This window comes from Chelonoidis abingdonii, chromosome 2 (genome assembly GCF_003597395.2).
Source record: "Chelonoidis abingdonii isolate Lonesome George chromosome 2, CheloAbing_2.0, whole genome shotgun sequence".
NCBI lineage: Eukaryota > Metazoa > Chordata > Testudines > Testudinidae > Chelonoidis > Chelonoidis abingdonii.
In genome coordinates, this window is record NC_133770.1 from 160,543,188 (window position 1) to 160,566,320 (window position 23,133).

General features: G+C 45.9%; 1 protein-coding gene across 3 annotated transcripts in view; it reads right to left on the reverse strand.

The window, feature by feature from the left end:
* Positions 1-14,194, reverse strand: part of SLC25A37 (solute carrier family 25 member 37) — a 32,952-nt gene extending 18,758 nt beyond the window's left edge. The window contains exon 1 of one of the 3 annotated variants that reach the window (XM_032782494.2): positions 13,965-14,194. In XM_032782494.2, coding sequence (XP_032638385.1) covers positions 13,965-14,138 — 174 coding nt within the window. In that variant the 5' untranslated portion in view covers positions 14,139-14,194. Of the gene's footprint in view, positions 1-13,108; positions 13,383-13,785 lie in introns of those variants that run through there. The other 2 variants (XM_032782497.2, XM_032782496.2) reach the window with 2 other exon arrangements.
* Positions 14,195-23,133: the final 8,939 nt, after the last annotated feature.

Consider the following 23,133-nt stretch of genomic DNA (forward strand, 5'->3'; position numbering starts at 1 on the left):
AGACAGGCAGCCCTCGGTGGCATGCCTGCGGAGGGTCCACTGGTCCCGCGGCTTCCGCCTGCGGGAGGTTCACCAGAGCCGCGGGACCAGCGACCGGCAGAGCACCCCCTGCGGCATGCCGCTGTGCTTGGGGCGGCAAAATGTCTAGAGCCGCCCCTGGTCCTGTGGCACCTTTAAGACTAAACAGATGTATTGGAGCATAAGCTTTCGTGAGCGAATACCCACTTTGTCAGACGCATGTTATCAATGATGCTCCGTGTTCTATCCTGTCCAAAGCACCAAGTGTCAAACAATGCAAAAAAAGTGTATCATTAAAACAGAGCTTGACCCTGTGAGATGCCAAGCACCTTACCTCCTCCTGATTGGTTTATGCTAAGAGCAGCCAGGAATAAGTTTATATGAGATGGACAGTGCACTGGACTAGGACTCTGGAGACCTGGGTTCTATTCTCAGCTCCGCCACTGACCTATTGGGTGACCATGGGCAAGTCACCTGCCTCTGTGCCTCAGTTTCCCCATTTGCAATAGGGGGGAGAATGACACTTCTCTCCTTACATAGCTCTTTGTAAGATGCTTTGAGATCCTATGAAGACCTATGCAAGAGCTAGATATTGTTCTTAATGAAGTTTTAATTGCAGTGAACCTAAACAATTGTTCTCTTTAAGTGTCACCTTAACGTGGAAGTCTACGTGCAGGCACATACCTGAGAAGTCTTCTTTAATCTGAAAGGATTTAAGTTTACCCATCCCACAAAGTGTCCTTCACTGTTTTGGAGCAAAGAGGACTGGCACGTTAATTCACTCTCAGTTTATTTGATTTACAGTAACAGCTGAAGTCCCTAATCAAGTTCAGGAATCACTGTGCTAGGTGCTGTACATACAGTAAGCTTCTCTGTGAAGGAGTTTTCTTATAGAGACAAGACAAGGAATGGGAGAAAAGCAGTAGCATCTCCATTTTACAGATGAGTAAACTGAGGTACAATGAGATTACGGGTGTGTCTACATAGCAAAAAGAGACCCACAGCAGTGAGTCTAAAAGCTTAAGCCAACTGATTCAGGCTCACACTGGAGGGCTTCTTCTGTGACCACACACACACACACAAGTGACTTAGGTTATGTCTACATAGCAAAAACAGCTGGGCAGCTGAGAGTCTCAGAGCCTGGGTCAAGGGACAAAGGTTCATGCTGCAGGGCATAAAAAATAGGCGTGTAGATGCTCCCACTCAAGCTGGAACCCGAGTTCTAAAAGCTGGCATGGGAAGAGTCTTTCAACCTTAGGTCCAGCCCAAGCAGAATAAGTCTGCACCACTATCTTTAGCTCTGCAGTTGCAAGCCCAAGTCAGTTGGCCCAAGCCCTGAGACCCACTGCTGCATGGGGTTTTTTCCCCACCCTCTGCTGTGTCCATGTAATCTAAGCAACTTGCCAAAGATCACAGAGGAAGCCTATAACAAAGCCAGGGATGTGAGCCCAGGTTCCAGGAGAGCAAGACATGTACTGAACTGTCAAAGCAACCTTGTGCCCTGGTAACTATAATCCTTGTTCCCTCTCTCCTCCTGTCCCCTTCTCCCCCACAAGAACCAGATGTCTATAATCAAGACTTTTAGAGCTGAAATTCTTCACAGAGTAGGGGCCATACTGGATTTCACACTTGCAGCACTGGATAAGTAATTATTGTTTTGACATCAACTCTGCAGAGCTGTGTGGAAAACAGTTTGCTGTACATTCTTCTGCACTGAGCCTTCCTGTAAGCGCTAAGATACACCTGAACATACTTCTACGTTTAGAAAGCTGCAGTAGTGGCTATATAGTTGTCGACTAATGTACATCTCACTCATGAGGTTAGGACTCGGAGAGTGGTGCAGGAGACTAACAGGTGTACGTTTCCCTAGCCAAGATGTTTCAATGTTTCTTTTTGTATTTTTGCACCTGTTGTGATTTCTTGCAATATTAATTCCTTGTAATACAGTGATCGGATCCATCCGAAGTGCACAGTAGCTCAACTAGCCGTACCTCAAGAGACAGGAATTGTGCAGCAGTTATCTTATGCATTCAGAACCTCTCAAGTCTAATATATGGAAACTACCATAAGCTGCAATTTGCATAAGCCACATCTACACCAGGAACTAGCCATTAACAGTGTGCTATACCAGTAAAGCTGCACTTTCAAGAGTATAGTTCATGTCTCACACACCCTACACATGCACACACTTCCCCTAAGTCAAACAAGCTATACCAGGAGAAGTGTGACTTTGTCTGTGTAACTGCATCTAACACTAGGGGCTTTTCCAAGCACAGCTGTGTCCGTCAGGGACCACAGCTCTTCATACCCCTGTCAACACAGCAGCTATATCAGCAGAAGTCTGGAGCATAGAGACAGCCTCAGATACTGCAATTTGGTGCTGAGGTTGGCTGCTCCACCTTTTCAGATGCCTGTGTGAAGTCAGCAAAAGATTTTTTAAAAACCTCACATCCTTATAACTTAAGTGATCAAGAAAGAGTTTTACCCCTGGCCACTTAAAATAATCCTCATTGCATAAGCAGCAAAAACCTACAGAACAATTAAGATTATCCAGTTAAGCTGGTATAAGTTTACCTAAAGGATGCAATGCTGAAAACAAGCCATTGAACTCCTTGCAGAAAAGACACGAACAATGTACATGACTGGCTGGATTATCTAACACCCTTCATGTACCAGGATACATTCAACCCCTGTTATAAGGATGCACTATATATCCATTTGATAAGTGCATTTAATGCCTGATCCAAAGTCTACTGAAGTCAATGGGAGTTGGATAAATCTCTTAGGCAACGCTATACAGTGGTACCTGAAATTATTTGTTTGGTCTGGGCAGGCAACTGAAAGAAGACAAACTCAAATTTTTATTTTAAATTTCCCTCCCCCCACCCCCAAGAAATTCTAGACATTGCTGATCATTTAAGATCTTTAACCATTTAAGAAAGAATTTTGAAGTTCTCCTTTGAGCCAGATATGACCTCCCTAGCGCTTAGTGAGCACATGGCTATAACAAGAGATTTGGCTACTGGATTTCCTACCACATTCTGGATTAGTCCTGCCCTAAGCATTGCATTAGTTCAGTTCCTGTTTCATGACCCAGGCCTTCAAACAAAGGAGGAAGCTTTCATCTGTAACATATATTTTATTTAACCCTTTCTGATACTTATGAAAAGCTGCAAGGCAGAGCCATAGTAACTATTTATTAAAGGAAAAGCGATTCAATGCTGCGTACACCAGTTTAACCCCCAAGTTTTACTTTCAGGCTAGTTCAGTATTGAATTTCTACTTACTAGCCCCTTCACAAGATTCTTACTCCCTAGCTCAGAGCTACCACTGCTACCTTTTTCAGTCAATATAGGAATAGAGCAGTGTTTCTGAAGCTGTGTTGCAAATGCTCCTCAAAGACAGGAAGGTACAGAATCAGGATTGGGAAGGGTAGCAGACAGGAGGATCAGGATACTAGAAGATTTGAGAAACCCCTGTGATACACCAATTTCTTCACTGTGGTCCTCAATTGATGTATGCCATTGCCATGGGCTGATCAAAGGAGCACAGCAGTTTAAGCAGGTGCATTTCACCAAGCAGGGGACACATTACAGTTGTGGCTTTTGAGCAGTGGATTCCCTAGTGTGGTCTGCAGAGCACTTTGCACATGGGTCACAAGTTGCCCCTTCATTTCCAGTTAAGAAACTGCATTAAAAGAGTTAAAGATACATTATCCTCCTAAAACATGTTCATGAAAACAATTGTTATATCTGTCACTGGAATACTGTTCAGACACCAGTGGGAAGAGGAGAGGTTCACACGACAAAAAGTTTGAGAAACTCTAAAGTCATTGTGAGATCTGTGGGAAATCGGATTTACTTTAGCACATGGAGGAGAGAGGTGCTGGCCAGGAGTAGGTAGTGGTGGTAGAGGAATGCGGTGGGGTGGTTACTCTGTGCTATCTTGTCCCTGGGTTATTTGACCTGAGCTGGGGTAAGTAATGCCTCTGTTTATTTGTTAGTGTATTTCTTAAAAAGATTTTCAAGGGGACCAAGAACATTGACAGACACTTTTTGCAGAGCAATACTAACACAGAAGAATCAGAGCTTAATTTACTTCAATAAATTGCATGTCAAATTAAGGACCTCTTAATAGTAAATAAGAGAACTCCAAATAAATACACACACACACCACCCCACCCTGATCCGGACATTTAGTTAGTTTATAAAGGTATTTTCCTGGAAGTTGCACAAAGTTAATCCCTATATTTCACCACTAGCATTACGTAAGTATAAACAGAAATTAATCAGTCTTCTTGTAAGTAATGTTTAGTGAATTTTTTTCAGAAGATGGAAATTTAGCATCACAACCAACACATTTTATTACAAGCGATCTGCTGGAAAATCTCTCTCCCTAAGGACTTAATCCCATCAGCCACGCCATCAGGGGCTCCTTCACCTGCACATCTACCAACGTGATATATGCCCCTCTGCCATGTACATTGGCCAAACTGGACAGTCTCTACGCAAAAGAATAAACGGTCACAAATCTGAAATCAGGAAACATAACATTCAAAAACCAGTGGGAGAACACTAACATCTCTAACCACTCAGTGACGGATCTGAATGTGGCCTAACGCTCCCCACCTTAAAAAGAGTTTATGATCAAAGTACACAAGAGAAGGATTATCATCCTCACTTTATAGACTGCGAAAGACACCAACAAAGTGACTTGTCCAAGGGCACACAGGGAGTTTGTGGCAGAGTCAGGAATTAAACTCAGATCTCCAAAGTCCCAGTACATTGCCTTAACCACAGAATCACCTTTCCATTTGGTGCTAAGTATAGTACTGGACAGAAGCGTGGCCAGTCTGTGGGGTCAGATGCAGAACGATAAAACAGACAGTCGTCTAGTGGATAGAGCACTGAACGAGGACTCAGGAGACCTATTTTTACTCCTGGCTCTGCCACCAGTCTGCTGGGTGTCCTTGGGCAAGTTACTTCCCCTCTTTGGAATGATACAGACCTCCTCCTTTGTAAAAAGCTCCGAGACCTACAGATGGAAGCAATATTTTACCACCCTGCTCCTACAGAGCACTTTTCATTTTTTGCAGTTTGCTGTAGTGCAGCTGTTGCTACTGAAGTCAGCACAGAACACCTGGCTATCTGAAACAACCTTTACAAGAGGAAGCTTTGAATTAAGCTATTAAAAAGGACGCCTTTAGCAATGAAAATTATGATCAGAGATATAACAAGAGTTCATAGCAGCTGGGAAGTTCCAGGAAATAGATGGTAGGGAAAGTCCTTAGCATCGTCACTGCTATTGTTTCTTCATATACTGTTGCTGAAATGGGTTCTGCTCCTTTCACTTTACCTGGCACAGGAGCAGCAATGAGACACCAATAAACTCCCACGAAGTGCCCTGCAGTTTCTTTGTGGCATCATAAACCTTTAGGAAAGAAACTGTAGACAGCATCTTGAACTTCCAAATTCTGCTGTACAAGCAAGCATGGTGGCTCAACGTAATACCTAGCTCTTACATAAAGCTTTTCAAGAGTAGCTCTCAAACCACTTTATAAGGGAGGTAAGGGTCATTATCCCCATTTTAGATGGGGTAACTGAGACACAAAAGGGCTAGCAGCTCAGGGTCACTCAGAGCCAGGAATAGCACCTATGTCTCCTGACCGCCAGTCCAGTGTTCTAGCCACTGGGCAACACTGTCTAAGAGCAGCCTACAGAAACCGAGTTTTGCCATTACACCTGTGCAATCCCAATGGGGTATATGATGGCAGAATTTGGCCATGTAAGTGGTAAGGCCTATCTGTTTTCTGCCTATATGAGCAACTGCAGCTTCCAACAGTGCTGCACAAGGGTGAGGATCACAGTTTGTTGTGTTATGCTCCATAAGTGGCTACACTTCAGTGCTGGGCAAGTGACCCCTACATGTATATAATTTGCAGTTTAACAGATTGGCAATGTCTGATGATGAAAAGGGAACATGCAAATAGAATTAGGTGTATATGATTAAGAGAGAGAAATCAAATCGCTTAAAATAAAAAAAATTTTGCTTGAGAAAAAGGGTTTTTTTTGGCAGTTCATTGTTGTCAGCTTTCATTCTTAACACACCAGGATTTGAGAAATGATTTACTAGATAATAATGCCTTCCACTGTAAGCAGAGCACAAAACCAGGAATCTGAACATCTGAATTCTATTCCCAGCAGTGGCACTGTGAGACTTTGGGCTATTTGCTTATGTTCTGTGCCTCAGTTTCAGTATCTACCTTAAAGTGCTTTGAGATCTTCTGATGGAGAGTGCCATCTAAGTGTGAAGTATTACAATCAAGTTGTCAACCCATCCATCAGAGAAAACTTTACACTCTTAGCAATCAGACTGTGAAGCAATTTAGGACTGTCACTCCACTTCACCATGACACAGATCTCAGGCCTGGTCTACACTATGCGTTTATATTGAATTTAGCAGCATTAAACCGATTTAACCCTGCACCCGTCCACACAACGAAGCCCTTTATATCGATATAAAGGGCTCTTTAAACCAATTTCTGTACTCCTCCCCGACGAGGGGAGTAGCGCCGAAATCGGTATTGTCATGGCGGATTAGGGTTAGCGTAGCCGCAATTCAACGGTATTGGCCTCCGGGCAGCATCCCACAGTGCACCATTGTGACCACTTTGGAAAGCGATCTGAACTCGGATGCACTGGCCAGGTAGACAGGAAAAGCCCTGTGAACTTTTGAATTTCATTTCCTGCTTGCCCAGCATGGAGTGCTGATCAACACAGGTGGCCATACAGTCCCCAATCCAAAAAGAGCTCCAGCATGGACCGTAAAGGAGATACTGGATCTGATCGCTGTATGGGGAGACAAATCTGTTCTATCAGAGCTCCGTTACAGAAGACGAAATGCGAAAGCATTTGAACAAGTCTCCAGGCTGATAGACAGAGGCCACAAAAGGGACTCAACACAGTGCTGTGTGACAGCCGTAACGGAAAGCCAAAGAATCAAAAGGACACTCATGGAGGGAGGGAGGGGGGACTGAGGACTCGAGCTATCCCACAGTTCCTGCAGTATCCGAAAAGCATTTGCATTCTTGGCTGAGCTCCCAATGCCTGAAGGGTCAAAAACATTGTCACCAGTGGTTCAGGAAATATGTTGTCAATTTACCCCCCCCCCTCAAAGAAAAGGGAAAAAAATTGTTTCTTGCCTCTTTTCAATGTCACCGTACGTCTACTGCAAGGGATGGCAACCTATGGCACACAAGTCAATTTTTAATGGCACGCGGCTGCCTGCTGGGACTCCACGTGCCATTAAAAATCCTGCCGATGGGGCAACCGCGGGGTCCACGGTCCCAGGCGGAGCACCAGGCGAGCCCAGAAGCCACCGGCTCCTCCCTGCCTTCCCCCAGGCCTGCTGCCGTGGCGTGCAGCGCTCTGGGGGCTGGGGCTGCACGCTCCCGCAGGGCAGCGTTTGGCTCCGTGGAGAGGTAAAAACGCTCCCTGCTCATCCAGAGACCTGCTGTTGCACGCACATTGCTCTGAGGGGGGCAGCAGGGCTCCAGATGAGTGGGGAGCCTCATGGTAAGGGGGCTGGGTGGGGGCAATCAAGGACAGGGAGCAGGGTGGGTTGGATGGGGGGTGGGATCCCAGGGGGGTGTTAGAGGCATGGGTCTCTGGAGGGGTAGTCAGGGAGTGGGGGGTGGGGGGGTTGGATGGGACATTGAGTCCCGGGGTCTGTTTGGGGAATGGATGGAGTCAAGGCAGTCAGGGGACAGGGAGCAAGGGGGTCTGGGAGGTCTCTGGAGGGGGTGGTCAGGAGACAAGGAGCAGGGGGGGTTGATAAGTCGGGGTTCTGGCGACGCTGTCAGGAGGTAGGGGTGTGGAGAAGGGGTTGGATGGATCCAGAGTTCTGGGGTCCTCTCGGGGTGGGGAGCGGTTAGATAGGCATGGGAGTCCGGGGGGTCTGTCTGGGTCGAGGGTGTGGATAAGGGTTGCGGCAGTCAGGGACAGGTAGGGCAGTAGGGTCCTAGGGGGACAGTCAGGGGACAAGGGGAGGGAGGCTTAGATAGGGTGGGGTCCCAGGAGGGGTAGTCAGGACAAGGAGCGGTTGGGGGGTTGAGGGTTCTTGGGGGAACAGTCACCCAGCCCTCTGCCCTAGCCCTGCACCCCCATACACCCCCAGGCCCCTGCCCTGAGCCCTGTACCACCCAGCCTCTGTTGACTCCTTCACCCCCCCCCCCATGACCCAGCCTGACTGGCACCCACACACATACCCAGCCCCCCTACCCTACCCTGACACCTGTATCCCCTCACATGCCCCTCTGCCCTGACTCTTGCACCCTCCACATCCCCAGCCTTGCCACATCCCATGCACCCCACACATCCCTACCCCCACCCTGAGCACCAAATGGAAGTCACATTCCCACCTGCATCCCTCACACCAAATGGGAGCTGCCCAGGTAAGTGACCCCACACCCAAACCTCCTGCCCCAACCCTGAGTCCCCTCCTTCTTTCTAGCTCCTGGCCAGACCCTTCGCCCCCAGCCATGTGCTTGGTCCACTCCAACTCTCAGCTCAGTGCAGAGAGAGGTAGAGAATGGGCCAGAACCAGGGAGAAGGTAGGTACCCACTGTTTGTGGGCAGGGCCAGGACCCCAGACCGGCACTGGGCTGAGCGGGTCCAGCAGCCGGGACCCCGGCTGGCAGGAGACGGAGGACAGAACCCTGAGCGGCAGTGGGCTGAGCCGCTCAGCCCACAGCCGGTCTGCGGTCCCTGCTGTCGGCCCCGCACAGCCTGCTGCCTATCTGGGGTTCTGGCTGCCAGACCCTTCTCAGCTGAGGGTCCCAGCTGCAGGCCCCACTCAGCCCACTGCCGGCATAGGTGAACAAAACCCCAGACCAGCAGTGGGCTGAGCGGGCCGGTGGCGTAAGATCAGCATTTTAATTTAATTTTAAATGAAGCTTCTTAAACATTTTGAAAACCTTGTTTATTTTACAACACAACACTAGTTTGTTATATTATATATAGACTTGTAGAGAGAGACCCTCTAAAAAACATTAAATGTGTTACCGGCACGCGAAACCTTAAATTAGAGTGAATAAATGAAGATTCGGCACACCCCTTCTGAAAGGTTGCCAACCCCTGGCCTACTGGATCCTGCTGGTCGACGGGGCGCTGCAGCGCTAAATAGCAGCATCCTCTCCCCTCCCCTCCCCGGTGGCAGATGGTATGGTACAAAATGACTGATAGCCGTCTTATTCATCATCCTGTGAATGCTCCTGTCTGGCCTCGGTGAGGTCGGCTGGGGGGGGCCTGGGCAAAAATGGCAATGTCTCCCGGTCATTCCCTTCTTTAAGCTTTGTGTCCTGGAGATTCAGTCCTAGCAGATGGTGCAATAGGACTGCTAATTGTTGTCATCATAGCAGCTGGAGGCTGTGCTCCTCTTCCCCCCACCCTTTAATGAGTAATGGAGATGTCCTGCCTGGACTATCACAGCAGCTGGAGGCTGCCTCCCCCTCATTTTATCTCACTAAAAAGTCAGTGTTTCTTATTCCGGCATTCTTTATTACTTCATCACACAAATGGGGGGACACTGCCATGGTAGCCCAGGAGGGTTGGAGGAGGAGGGAAGCAACGGGGGGGTTGTTGCAGTGGCACCTCCTAGAATGGCATGCAGCTCATCATTTCTGCGGGATCTCTGGGGCTCTGACCCGGAGTGGCTGTGCTCTCTGGTTCTCTAGTAGACTTGCCCCATGTTCTAGGCAGGACTGACTCTATTTTTAGACAAAACATAAAGAAGGGAATGACCCGGGGAGTCATTCCCATTTTTGTCCATGCACCCCGGCCAACCTCAGCGAGGCCAGCCAGGAGCACCCATGACAGCAGCAGATGGTACAACATGACTGGTACCCATCATCGCCAATTTCCAAAGCAGCAGACGGTGCAACAGGGCTGGTAAACGTCTCTGCTACCTTGCAAAGGCAAATGAATACTGCTGTGTAGCACTGCAGTACGATGTCTGTCAGCAGCATCCAGTACACATACAGTGACGGTGAAAAATGGCTAAACGGGCTCCATGGTTACCATGCTATGGCATCTGCCAGGGCAATTCAGAGAAAAAGGGTGCAAAATGATTGTCTGCCGTTGCTTTCATGAAGGAAGGATTGAGTGATGACATTTACCCAGAATCAACCGCGACACTGTTTTTGCTCCATCATGCATTGTGATCTCAACCCAGAATTCCAGTGGGCAGGGGAGACTGCGGGAACTATGGGATAGCTACCCACAGTGCAACGCTCCGGAAAGTGACACTAGCCTCGGTACATGGACGCAAACCGCCAAATTAATGTGCTTAGTGTGACAGCGTGCACTCAACTTTATATAATCTGTTTTACAAACCCAGTTTATGTAAAATCAGAATAATCCCGTAGTGTAGACATACCCTCAGTGTACTTAACCTTGCTACAGAGAAGCTCTACTTAAAAGAAAACAGACATTACTTTCATTTACTCCCTCTCCCTACCAATTTCCCGGTAGAGGAAATGCCCTCTTGAATAACACCGGAAAGTCCTAAGTGGTGACGTGCAACTAACCATGACTTGGCAAAATACAGTAAGCTTATTATACCTGCCTATTGGCATGAATATGAAGGTGGCTTGGGGTTAACACTATTTACATCGTAATATAAGCCATATGAGAAAAGTGATGCCCCATGATTAACATCGTCCTGCAGACTGTAAGAAAAAGCATGCTTCAGCATTTTTAATCTAGCACAATTCAGGTGACCTCAAAAGGTTGCACGAAAGAACCAAAAGCAACTGGCTCATCATGAGATACTCCTACTAGAACTGATGTCAGAAATAAGAGGCCAACAAACGAGCACAGGAATATTCTCTGTTCATTTATCTATCAGCATGGAAGTGTGTTGCACATTAACAGTATCTGATGCTGGAATTTCCTCCCTTTCCCTCCACACTCATCCTTCTGCTGTGGTTTCAAACAGCCCTGCACATACAGAAGATAAACTAGAGTATCAGCTCCCAACCTTTTCCATACCAGGATTTACTTGCGATCCCTCTCCCATTTGACAAGATGGGGAAGGCCAGGCAACGCAACCCCCACATTGAGAACCTACAATCTAAAGGGCCTAACAGGTCTTTGCCATTTCTAACTTATGATTAGGACAACGTGCTTCTAGATAGTTACAGTGACTAAGGCAGGGATCATTTGTTTGAAATAGGAAAGAAAGTTTAGTGGAATATTTTGAAACAATCCACCTCTTAACAGTGACGTGTCCCACTATTATAGAGGTGTTTATCAAACTATGTACTTAGGAATACTGGGGCATAAGACATACTAGATAGATCATCAAAACTAGCAACTATCTACAATATATTCTTATCCCTGGTCAGTAAGTGCTACTTCTGTGCATTGACCTCAAAGATTTACAATATTAACAACTTCGCCTCAGGCCACATGCGAAGTAGATATTATCCCCAGGTGACTAACAGGGAAAACAGAATGCAAAACAGAAAACAAAACACAAGCGAGAGACACAGCAGCAAGACTCAGAGCCCAGGTCAACCACCTCGGACTCATTCTACCAGGCAAAATTAGCAGTATACATGTTCCCCTTCAGCCGGGAGCCAGGTCTCAGAGCCTGGGCTCCAGGCCAAGGGGGGAATGTCTACAGTACTATGTTTCATCCCACAGTGCAAACCTGAGTCAGTTGACCCAAGCTCTCACACTCAACTGCTGTGGGCTGTTTTTTGCTTTGTTTGCTGTGTAGACCTACCTTAAGACACTTACACCAGGCCACAGATGATGCCTGCAACACAGCCAGAAATAGAACCCAGGGATCCTAATGCCCAGTTAGCTACAAGGCCATCCTCTCTCTCAGGACAGTTAGTTAGTCCCAGGCCTCTGTTGTAAGCAAACTGAGCCTCCCAATTAAGTTTTTTAGTTTTGCACTGGACTTGGCTGATGTCATGCACAGAGCAGTTAGACTCAGATGTGTCCATTTACAACCCACTAATTTCACTGCAGAGTTCTAGGTCACTGCAGAGTTGTCTGGTTTCAGACAAACACCATATGAAGCTAATCAATTTCAAATTTTTTTCCCACTCAAAAGCCATACACTGGCCCAGCTTTGCCAACCTTCGGCAAACTGGGATTTGCAATGAAATCTGGGGCCAGGAGAATTCTGCCAGCTTTCATTACTTCTGTTTTGTTCCTATTCTTAAGCTTGCCTACTCACTAAATCCACTGTCAAAATGTTGACAAGGTCTTTGTCATTTACAAATCACACTGTTTGCAGTCTTTATACCTTTTTTTGCAGATTTTAAGCTACAGTCTATTTGAGAATGGATATATAATTAAAAAGAAATCAAGAACAAGTTTTGGAAGTCAAAATAATTACTCCAAGATCCATACAACCTCAGACACCTTTAAAATCTTCCATTCCTTATAGAGGTGTTAACAACCACCTCAGTGTCCTAACATACATGATAACTTCTACTGGAGTAGACTAGAGAACAAACAGGGGGTCTATTTTCCTAACAATATTATTGTATTAGCAGCTTGTCAGAAGTCAGCAGCCAGCCTGGATGGGCATATACATGTACAAGTCAGAAATGAATGCATACAACCACAGTGTTAGCTAACAGTTTTACCAGAGGGGACGAGATGGCACTTGGCCACTGAGATCCGTTAATCAAATTCTGCCGTCATGCTGGGCAAAGAGGGTTGCTGCTAGGCTCTATGCACTCATCATTTAAACAAGGATTCTGCTCTGGCTCCTTTCTGTTGACCCACCATTTTTGACCCTCACCTGGATCACTCTAACCTGGGCTCCTACGTCAAGCATCCTGGAGAGACAGACTCCTCAGAACCCCTAAACTGACATCATCAGCTGGTACTACCACCTTCTTTACAAGATATCTCTGCAAGCAGAACATGTTAAAAACACCCTTGAAAAGGGATCCAACAGGTTCCACAGACAGGTTCACGGTTGGTTGCACAACCCAAGTTATTAACGTGACACTTGAAAGGCAAACCAACAGGACTTTCACGGCTCTAATGAGCCAAGCTGCACCCACCTGTTCCTCAGACACAGCACTGCAACATCCTTCCCATTATTTGGGTCCCCTCAAAGTCAGTAAGAGAAGAGTAAAATGCAGTTGCAGGATCAACAGCCCTTTGTACCTTCTTTCAGGCTGCAGATCACAGTCCAGGAGCTGCAACCCTCCCTTCCTTGCATGCTTTTTTCTGAAGCTCTCACACGTGTTTAAAGCAGCACATACATTAGTCCAAGAAACACAGTCCTTCCCAAGCAGGATGACAGCTTTCTTGAGTTTACTACTAGACGCTGCAGTCACGCCCTAGGCCCACTTCATATTCTATGGCACAGAACCACAATGCCCCATGTGCCCCAGTTTTGCAATAGGACAGAAAGGAAGTGGCGGGAGGTGGGGGGCTGAAAAACTTCTACCTTACCGCAGAATAATACATAGGGAGAAATAACAGATGCCCACCTATTTACAACACAGAAGGGGCTGGGGGGAGCACCTCCCTTATGCAAGGAGGCATAAGAGGAGGAAACATAATGCAGAGGGGAGATGGGGGGAAAGGGCAGCAGCCCCGTGCATTTCAACTGCAAAGTTGAAAGCACACTCACTCCCCCATAGATGTAACAACCGGCAGAGAAAGGGAGCACTCACACCGAGACAGGAGAAACTGCAATCCACACACAGATGAAAGACGGGAATACACTCACCCCAATGCCTGCACTAATACACGCTTCCAGGGACACGCACACCCCGTTTGCAATAACGCCGAGAAAAGCGCCACACCATGAGGGCGGGGGAGCAGCAAGCTCCCGCACCAGGGAAGAGCAGTAAGTGGCCCCAGGCCAGCGAGGGGCACCCCCCGCCCGCGCCCTGCAGCGCCGCGCACCTTGACCGAGTCCACGGGGTACATGACTGTGTGCTCCAGGATGCCGGCCACCGCCCCGGCCGTCATGTGGGTGGAAAGGGAGGCGCCGCTGGGCAGGCTCTCGTAGTCCTCGCCCGGGCTCTCGGCCTCCATCCCGGGCAGCGCTGCCGCGGGCCGGCCGCAGCTCAGCTCCATCGGCGCAAACAAGCGAGGCGCAAGCGGGTGCGGAGGGGCAGGGGAGAGAGTGCACTCACTTCTTAGAGTCGGGCCACGCCCCCAGCACCGTCCGCCAATGGCAGTCCGGCTTAGAGGCTGAGTTGGGCGCTGATTGGAAGGGGCAGTTCCCCTCCATTTTGATGTCAGCTCCCGGCTGCAATGGCCCAAGGAACCCGGGGTGGCTCAGAGGCGCGGCAGCAAATCCCAGGGGAAGGGGCGGGGTCTGTGAGGCAGACTCTCCCCACCCACCCTCACCCCTTAGCTGCAGCAGGGCCTGGGTAGAGGCAGCGGGGAAGCAACACGCAGGGGGTTGAGAGCAAGAACTGGAAGACAGGGATGAGCTAGAAGAGGGGTAGGCAACCTATGGTACGAGTGCCGAAGGCGGTACACGAGCTGATTTTCAATGGCACTCACAGTGCCTAGGACCTGGCCACTGATCTGGAGGGCTTTGCAGCTTATTTAATTTTAAATTAAGCTTCTTAAATATTTTCAAAACCTTATTTACTTTATATACAACAATAGTTTAGTTATATATTATAGGCTTATAGAAAGAGCCCTTCTAAGAACGTTAAAAGTATTACTGGCAGGTGAAACCTTAAATTAGAGTGAATGAAGACTTGGCACACCACTTCTGAAAGGTTGCCAACTCCTGGGCTAGAAGCAGAATAGTTGCATGAAGAACAGGAGTGGGCTACAAGCAGGAGACCTGCATGTTAGGGTGACCAAATGTCCTGATTTTATAGGGACAGTCCTGATTTTTGGGTCTTTTTCTTATATAGGCTCCTATTATCCCCCAACCCCTGTCCTGATTTTTCACACTTGATGTGTGGTCATCCTAGCTGTAATGCATGATCAGGCTCTTCCCTGCAAGAGACTTACATGTTTAGAGACTTCAGGGCATGAGCAAGGGCCTGAAATAGAAGCATCTGCCTTAGGGCAGGTTGCAGACTTTTCCATTGAAACGTTTTTTGGGTGATTGTTTTTTATGACGGAAAATTGAGTTTTCCCCTTCAAGGGATTGTGTTCCCCCCTCTGCTTCTCCACTTGTGAGGTACTCCCTTCTCTTGTCATTATATAATGCCTGCATCTGTAACTTTCACTCCATGCATCTGAAGAAGTGAGGTTTTTTTACCCATGAAAGTTTATGCCCAAATAAATCTGTTAGTCTTTAAGGTGCCACCGGACTCATTGTTTTTTTTTAAAAAAGTATGTGCTTTTTCTTCCTGTAGAAAATTCTGATAAAATATGTTGGTTTTCGATGTTTTGCTGAAGAGGCAGGGGGAACTATTTGCCAATCAATTCTAGTCTTCAGTGCATCAGCAGGAGGCCTGAATATATAAGTAATTAATATATTTTGTGTTGTGGTGCAGGACTGAGGAGAAAAGTGGAGATACCACCTAACACAAAATAAACTTCTTAGGAAGGGAAGCCTTCTGGAAGAACAATGTGTGCAAACTATAAATATTTCCTTTAAAAAAAAAAGATGCTAAGGGATTAGGGGGAGCGGCAGGGAAAAGGACACTTGGCATGTATGCATTTGGCTTCTGCATAAAGCCAAAAAGAGCAGTATTCCATTGAACTTCAACAAAACTGAGTATCTGTGCAAAATTCTCTGCTGTTCTAAATGGGAGCATTTCCACTTACTTCGGTGGAATCTTGCCTAATTACTTAACATACCGGTAATATAAGAATGGCCATACTGGGTCAGACCAAGGGTCCAACTAGCCCAGTATCCTGTCTTTCAATAGGAGCCAATGCCAGGTTTATATGTGGGTTTTATAGTCTTTCCCACTGCATCAGGGAACAAATAGTTCCCTGATGCAGTGGGAAAGACTATAAAATATATATATAGGGCCAAAGTTACAAGCAATCTGCTACTCTCAGGGTATTCATAGCATTCAGGAACTGAAATGCACAAGAACACTATCTTACACTATTTCATCTTCTAAAGGCCTCCCTAAGCCATGGGGCAGAATGTAAATACTCATATAAATAAATACAAATGCTTGACATACAAATACAGAGCTGGATGATCTAGTGGTCTGGGATTCAGGCTGGCCTGAGCCACACTTTCAAATCTCTTAAGCATTAACCTAGCAGCTTATCTGAGTTCCATGCAGTTTTCTTGACAGGAAGGTTGCCCACAGTGCTGAAGGTAAGAATAAAGGCTTGGGCAAAACTTCCCTGGACAATGTGCCAGGTGACTGTCACCTTCCATCCCAGAAGTTGCTGCACGTCAGCTGTGCATAGTGCCTTGGGATGAAAGTTTCCTTGGTTTTAATGAATGCAGCATTCTTTTGTATATTGAAACCTCTTCGGGGGCCTAATTATGCGGTCCTGACTGTGGCAAAACACCCATTTGATTTCAAGGGTTGTTTTTCTCAATAGAGCCTGCAGCAGTTTGCCCAAGCTGAAGTGATTTCTTTTCACTCCAGGTAAAACTCACCCCAACACAGAGGGCCCACCTCAGGTTGCCCAGACCATTTAAGGCCTTGATATATGAATTAAGTGGCTTCATTGGTTGTGCATGGTCCTTTTGTGCTGGTGTGAGCTTCAGCCTCTAGGCAGTTGTTATATTGTAACCAAAAACTGCAATTAGCATATTAGCAGGGTATTGAAACCATTCATGACTTCTGTTCCACTTTGCTAGAGTTTCCAGTCCACCTCTGTACTTTATCACACTGAAATCTACAGCATCTCTAGCATGGAATTGTATATTGAGCGTGGAATGAGTGCAAATGGCCAATGAGCGGGGCAGACTCTGTAATTCAAGAGTGGAAGCTGAGTTACAATGGTGCAAAACTGGATAAGTAAGAGGAGAAGCCAAGCCACACATTTAAGTACCACTTCTTCCATACCATATTGTATTTTAAAAACCCAAAAGTAAACACGCCAACTCCAGTTTTCTCTTTTCTTCTTCCAGCCATTCCTTGTTCTTCCTCCTCTTTTCTGCTGTATGTCTTCTCTCTTTCTCCTATTTCTTGCCCATCCATTGTCACTCTCTTCTTTTTCAATCCTTTGAGCCCTTCCACAGCTTTATCCTGGTCCAAGTGCTAGAGAGGTCTGATAATCCCAGACCAGTAAATCAACCTGGACTGGATTATTATTTATAGAATATTACACTAGTTCCTAAGGCAGCCAACCAAGATCAGGGTCCCATTAGGCTGGGTCAGTAGTTCTCAGACTTTTGTCCCGGTGACCCCATTCACACAGCAAGCCTCTGAGTGCGACCCCCCCTTAGAAATTAAAAACACTTGTTTATATATTTAACACCATTATACATGCTGGATGCAAAGTGGGGTTTGGGGTGGAGCCTGACAGCTTGCAACCCCCCCATGTAATAACTTCACGACCCCTTGACAGGTCCCAGCCTCCAGTCTGAGAACCCCTGGGCTAGGCACTGTACATACACATATGTAGTATGTCTCATTAGGCTAAAAGATCATCGCTGCCACACGGAGTTTACATTCTAAAAAGACAAAAGGTGGGAGGGGAAACAGACTTGCTGAAAGTCAGGCTGCAGGCTAGAGGCATGGCACAGATGGAACACAGGTCTTCCAACTCCCTGTCCAGTGCCCCATCCATTAGGCCAAGCAAAGATAAACTACTCAGTTTGGAATGGTTGGATGGGTATGAACAGAGCAGACCACGCACCTCAGGAGCAACTGGGGCATTCGTAGGGATTGGAAGATTTACAAGTTCAGTTTGAAGGGAAAGCAGATCAAGCCAGAGACTTCAGAAGAGAACAGCAGCTGTTTTCCCACTGTTTGCAGTGTTCCTGGTTGTGGAGACAGGAAGTACAACATGAGGAGGGAACATTACTAGAACTTGTCTCATGCTCCACCCCACCTAGGCTTAGCGAGGAAACTTAGCATGACTTGCTGATTTGCAGAAAATCTTATGTAAACTCCTTAATGTTGAAATTACCATGCCCACCATCGACTGGAAAATTGTAGCATCCTTCTTTCTGCATGCCTCTTCCCTTTCTCTGTAGTGCTTTTTACTGTAAGTTGATTGAGCTCAGTGGAGTTACTCCTGATTTACAGCAATGTCAATGAAAATTGAATCAGGCACTGTGTGTGTTCTCTCTCTCTCTCATTCTCTCTCACACACACACCCCCCAATCCTGTTTTCCTATGCATATTTCAATTACATATACTCCCTTTGCAACACCACAAAATCAATCCAAACCCACTGAGACTATGTGCTGACAACCCTTGGCTACAAACTTGAAAGCTGGAGGCAGAATGCTTGGCAGAAGGTTCTCAATTATGAAAGGTGTTCCTTTTGACTTTTTTTTCTTTTTTTTCTGATCCAGCATTGGTCTGACACCTCTGGAGAGGACTTACTTAGGGTAGTCTGGGAGCGGTACAGGAGTGGGGGACTTTTTCTGACCTCTTTTGTGGGTCACACATAATTCAGTGTCTTGCTGTATGTCATGCAGCTAGATGTGTACTTATATCAAAACAATTTCAATACATGGAAGCCATTGTCACCCTCCTATAAAGGTCTTTACTGTGTTCTTCAGCCACAGAGAGTGAAGAATGAAAGGATCCCTGTAAAACATGCTTATGAAGATATAAATCACAGAGAAGGTGAAGGAACAGCTTTCAGTTTTGCCACTGAAATTAGAATAAATAAATGTGGCCAATGTTCTCCAAAGTTGCTGCTGATTTTGGGAACCCAGTTTGACCCACCCTGGACCTGATTTTCACAGGTGCTAAGCACCCACTGCTCCACTTAACTGATAGCTGCGAGTGCCCAATGCCTCTGCAAACCAGGCCCAAGGTATCTCAAGTTAGACCCCCAAATATTTTAAGCACCCACATCCAGTGGCCATGTTTGAAAATTTAAGCCTAAACCAAGCCACATTCGAATTACAGTTGAGTTAGTTTGAGTCTCAAAGAATGAAACTGAGAAGCATAAATTATTCTAGGTATTTTCTGTCATCACTTTACATTCTGGGAAGTTTACATAACAAAGAGAACTCAGTCACTAAGTTGTGGAGATACCAGGAAAGGAGGAAGCTTTCAAATACCACAAAAGGGAATGTCTTTTCTTGTGCAAAACTGGATTTGAGTTGTGTTGCTAACACCCAAACCCAGATACACACAACCCTCCACTCCCCACTATTAACCTCTTTGCCCCAGAGTTAAATCACAGGGTTATGGTTAGACTGTAAGCTCTCTGAGTCAGGGATCATCTTTTTGTTCCTTGTTCGTACAGCGCCTAGCACTACGGTGTCCTGCTCCATGACTGGGGCTTCTAGGCATTACCCAAATACATTACAGCAAGGTAATGTGTGCCACATAAGTGGCTCACTAGTGGGGGAGAAATTAAGCTGATTTTCAGGGTCTGGAGTAGCATCCCTGGGCCAAACCCTCCAGTCCTTGGACAGGATGAAGTCCTTAAAAGAATCTGCAGACCAAGTGACTAGGAAGTGGGCTGAGGATTTAGGTGCTTAGCTGTTATTGCAGGGTATGAGTAAAATGTATTGGCAACATGCTTCTACCTCCCTCCCCGTGTGTGTGTATAGGAGGCATGGACTTATTAGCTATGCCCCTAGCTCACTGCCACTATGCCCGTTCTGTGCCAGTATAAAGCTAGGCACCATGAGGCAAAAAGTATCGCTGGTGCAGCACCTTCATAAACCAATTTGTTCTGCTGCATTATGGGGCTTTCAGGGACTCCATAATTTCACCTTAGGTGCTCCAGAAACACAGACCGCTTTGATCCAGTTTGAATTTATTTGCTAAAAGGATCTAAATGTGTGATGTCTCAGCTATCCAAACACCAGAGGCCAGATTCTCTGTCCTGCTCCATCTCCTTTGCACCACTGTGACAGCACAGAGGAAATAGAATCTAATCCTATTTCCCCTGCTGGAGATTCTTCTGACATTGAGTAGGCACAACAACAGGAGCTGCCATCCTTGCGGCCTTTCTCACAGGGAATGGAGGGGCATCAGGTACAGGTCGGGGCCATGGTCAGAGTAGACAATCCCCTGGGGACCATTATCAGTTGGCACATGTTAGAGCAACCCCCAGGTTGCTCTAACCTGTTCCAGGGCTGGGGTCAGGAACAGAGTCCGACTGGCTTTCTGACAGGTCCCCTTTGTGCCTCCCTTATTCTTCTATACTGGCAGAAACTGTCCCTATGTTTAGAATAGCTAGATCCTATTAAACCACATGTTCAGATCTCAGTTGCTTCAACTTAGACCTTCCAGCCATCCAGGTTATTATGTGTCAAAGCTTTCAGATGAAATCTTGAAAAACAAAGGTGCTCTCTCTGGATATTATGAATCCCCTGACACTTCTATGTCACTGAGAAATGGCTATAACTTAAAAAAAATTCTTTAAACGAAACTAAAATAACTTGTAAAAGCAGCAGAGAATCCTGTGGCACCTTATAGACTAACAGATGTTTTGGAGCGTGAGCTTTCGTGGGTGAATACCCACTTCGTCATATGTAGTGGGTATTCACCCACGAAAGCTCACGCTCCAAAACGTCTGTTAGTCTATAAGGTGCCACAGGATTCTCTGCTGCTTTTACAGATTCAGACTAACACAGCTACCCCTCTGATACTTAAAATAACTTGGCAATTGTTTTATCTTCCTATCAATTTTTTGCTGCATTACAATCCACCATGGAACAAGAGATTGTAATAGATTGTTTTTCTCCTATGAGGCTGAACAAAATAGGTGCTGTTTACAGACAATTTTACTTAGTTTCTAAGGCTCAAACAACATTTAAGACCCTGATCCTACAAGCAACTCTGTATGTGTTTATTTTTCATCACATAAGTAGTCCCAAATGAAGTCAATAGAACCTCTTATTTTCACAAAGTTAAACACAGGCATAAGATCCCTTTTTTAAGGCAAAATTAGTCAATGAACAAAACTTGTTGAATTAAAACTCCTTTAAGGAGAACACTTTCATTTATTGCTCCCATTAGTTTATCTCAATTTCTGCTCGATAAATGACAGAGTCAATCATAACTAATCTCTTTCCAATTTATTTGGCCTGGCATGACAAGGTGGAGAAATTACCGTGTGTCATTTGTCTTAGTGAGCCCTTTCTCTCTCAGTCTTACACCTTGCTCCTGGAAGAGTAGCTGCATGAACCGATCCAAAAGGTATTGCGTTTTCTGTGCCAAAGTTGGTTATAATTTAACCTCAAGCAGTAGATGCAGCAGGAGTCTATTCTGCTGTTGATCAGCCCTACTATCTCTTTTGCTGCACAAGCACAAATGGGGCCTGCTTTGTCAGGAATGTGTATTGGTGCCAGTATACAAGATGGTGTCCAGTTCATCCAGACAAAAATACAAAGGGTGATGATAAATGGACAAAAGACTTTGTCTAGCAATCTTAGAGAGGATTTTAGTGGTCTAAACATCAGGTCTGAAATACCTGTGCTCCCTGGAACCATATGCTCATATCCCAGCACAGTTGCCACAGCCTTCATCTGTCTGAAGTTATGCAGTCAGATTCTCAGTTGATATAAACCAGGGGTCAGCAACCTTTCAGAAGTGCTGTGCCGAGTCTTCATTTAATCACTCTAATTTAAGGTTTCACGTGCCAGTCATACATTTTAACATTTTTAGAAGGTCTCTTTCTACAAGTCTATAATATATAACTAAACTATTGTTGTATGGAAAGTAAATAAGGTTTTTAATTTTAAATGAAGCTTCTTAAATATTTTAAATTAAAATGCAGAGCCCCCCCCGGACTGGTGGCCAGGACCCGGGCAGTGTGAGTGCCACTGAAAATTAGCTCGCGTGCCACCTTCGGCACGTGTGCCATAGGTTGCCTACCCCGATATAAAGCAACCTGGCTCCATTGACTTCAATGGAGCTAGAGCAAATTATACCTACTGAAAAATCTATCTCCTGCTGTTTACTGTATGAGGTAAGGGTGTCTCCTGGATGACATCTTAAAAACCCGTATTCTGTGCAGCTACTAGTTGATATCAGGGTATTTTTAATAGGGCTTTCCCTGATGTTCTTTGCTAAAATCTCTCCATTAGTGTAGCATGCACTGACTGCTGCCCTCCACCTCACAGGCTGAAGTGATTCCAAACTATCAGACCTTACCTAAGAGTGAGAAAATGAGTTCTGTTCCTGTGGTCCTATTGCTTGTGCCCTTGTGAAGCATGGCTCTATTCTGAAACTGCCCAAATACATGTGGGACCAAATCATTATTAGTATTTATTTGTAGTATGGCAGTGTCTAGGAGCCCCAGTCAGGGACCAGGACCTCACTGTGCTAGATCCTGTACAAACACAGAAATAGAAGTGTTAATTACCCTTTCTCATAACACAAGAACTAGGGGTCTCTGACTGAAATTAATAGGCAGCTAGTTTAAAACAAAAGGAAGTATTTCTTCCCACAACACACGGTCAATCTACGGAACTCCTTGCCAGAGCATGTTGTGAAGGCCAGGACTATAACAGCGTTCAAAAAAGAACTTGTTAAATTGTTGGAGGACAGGTCCATCAATGGCAATTAGCCAGGAGGGACAGGAATGGTGTCCCTTGCCTCTGTTTGCCAGAAGTTGGGAATGAACGATAGGGGATGGATCACTTGATGATTACCTATTCTGTTCATTCCCTCTGGGGCACCTGGCATTGGCCACTGTCAGAAGACAGGACACTGGGCTAGATGGACCTTTGGTCTGACCTTGTTTGGCTATTCTTATGTTCACTTACATCTTTGCTATCCCACTGAAGAATCTGTCCATACTGTGGTTTAGTCAGATCAGACGTCCTATTCTTAGTAGGAAGACATTTAATCCATTGCCTTTCAGAGGATTCCACGTTATCTGTGTTGTCTGATTAAAAATAATTAACAACGTAAGAATGAATTAGCATAATGACATGCAGTTACATAACCCCCAGGGCGAATTAGACTATATTTACAAAACATCTTGAAATAACATAGAATCTCATGCAATTTCAGTAAGCAAATTGCTCCTTTTC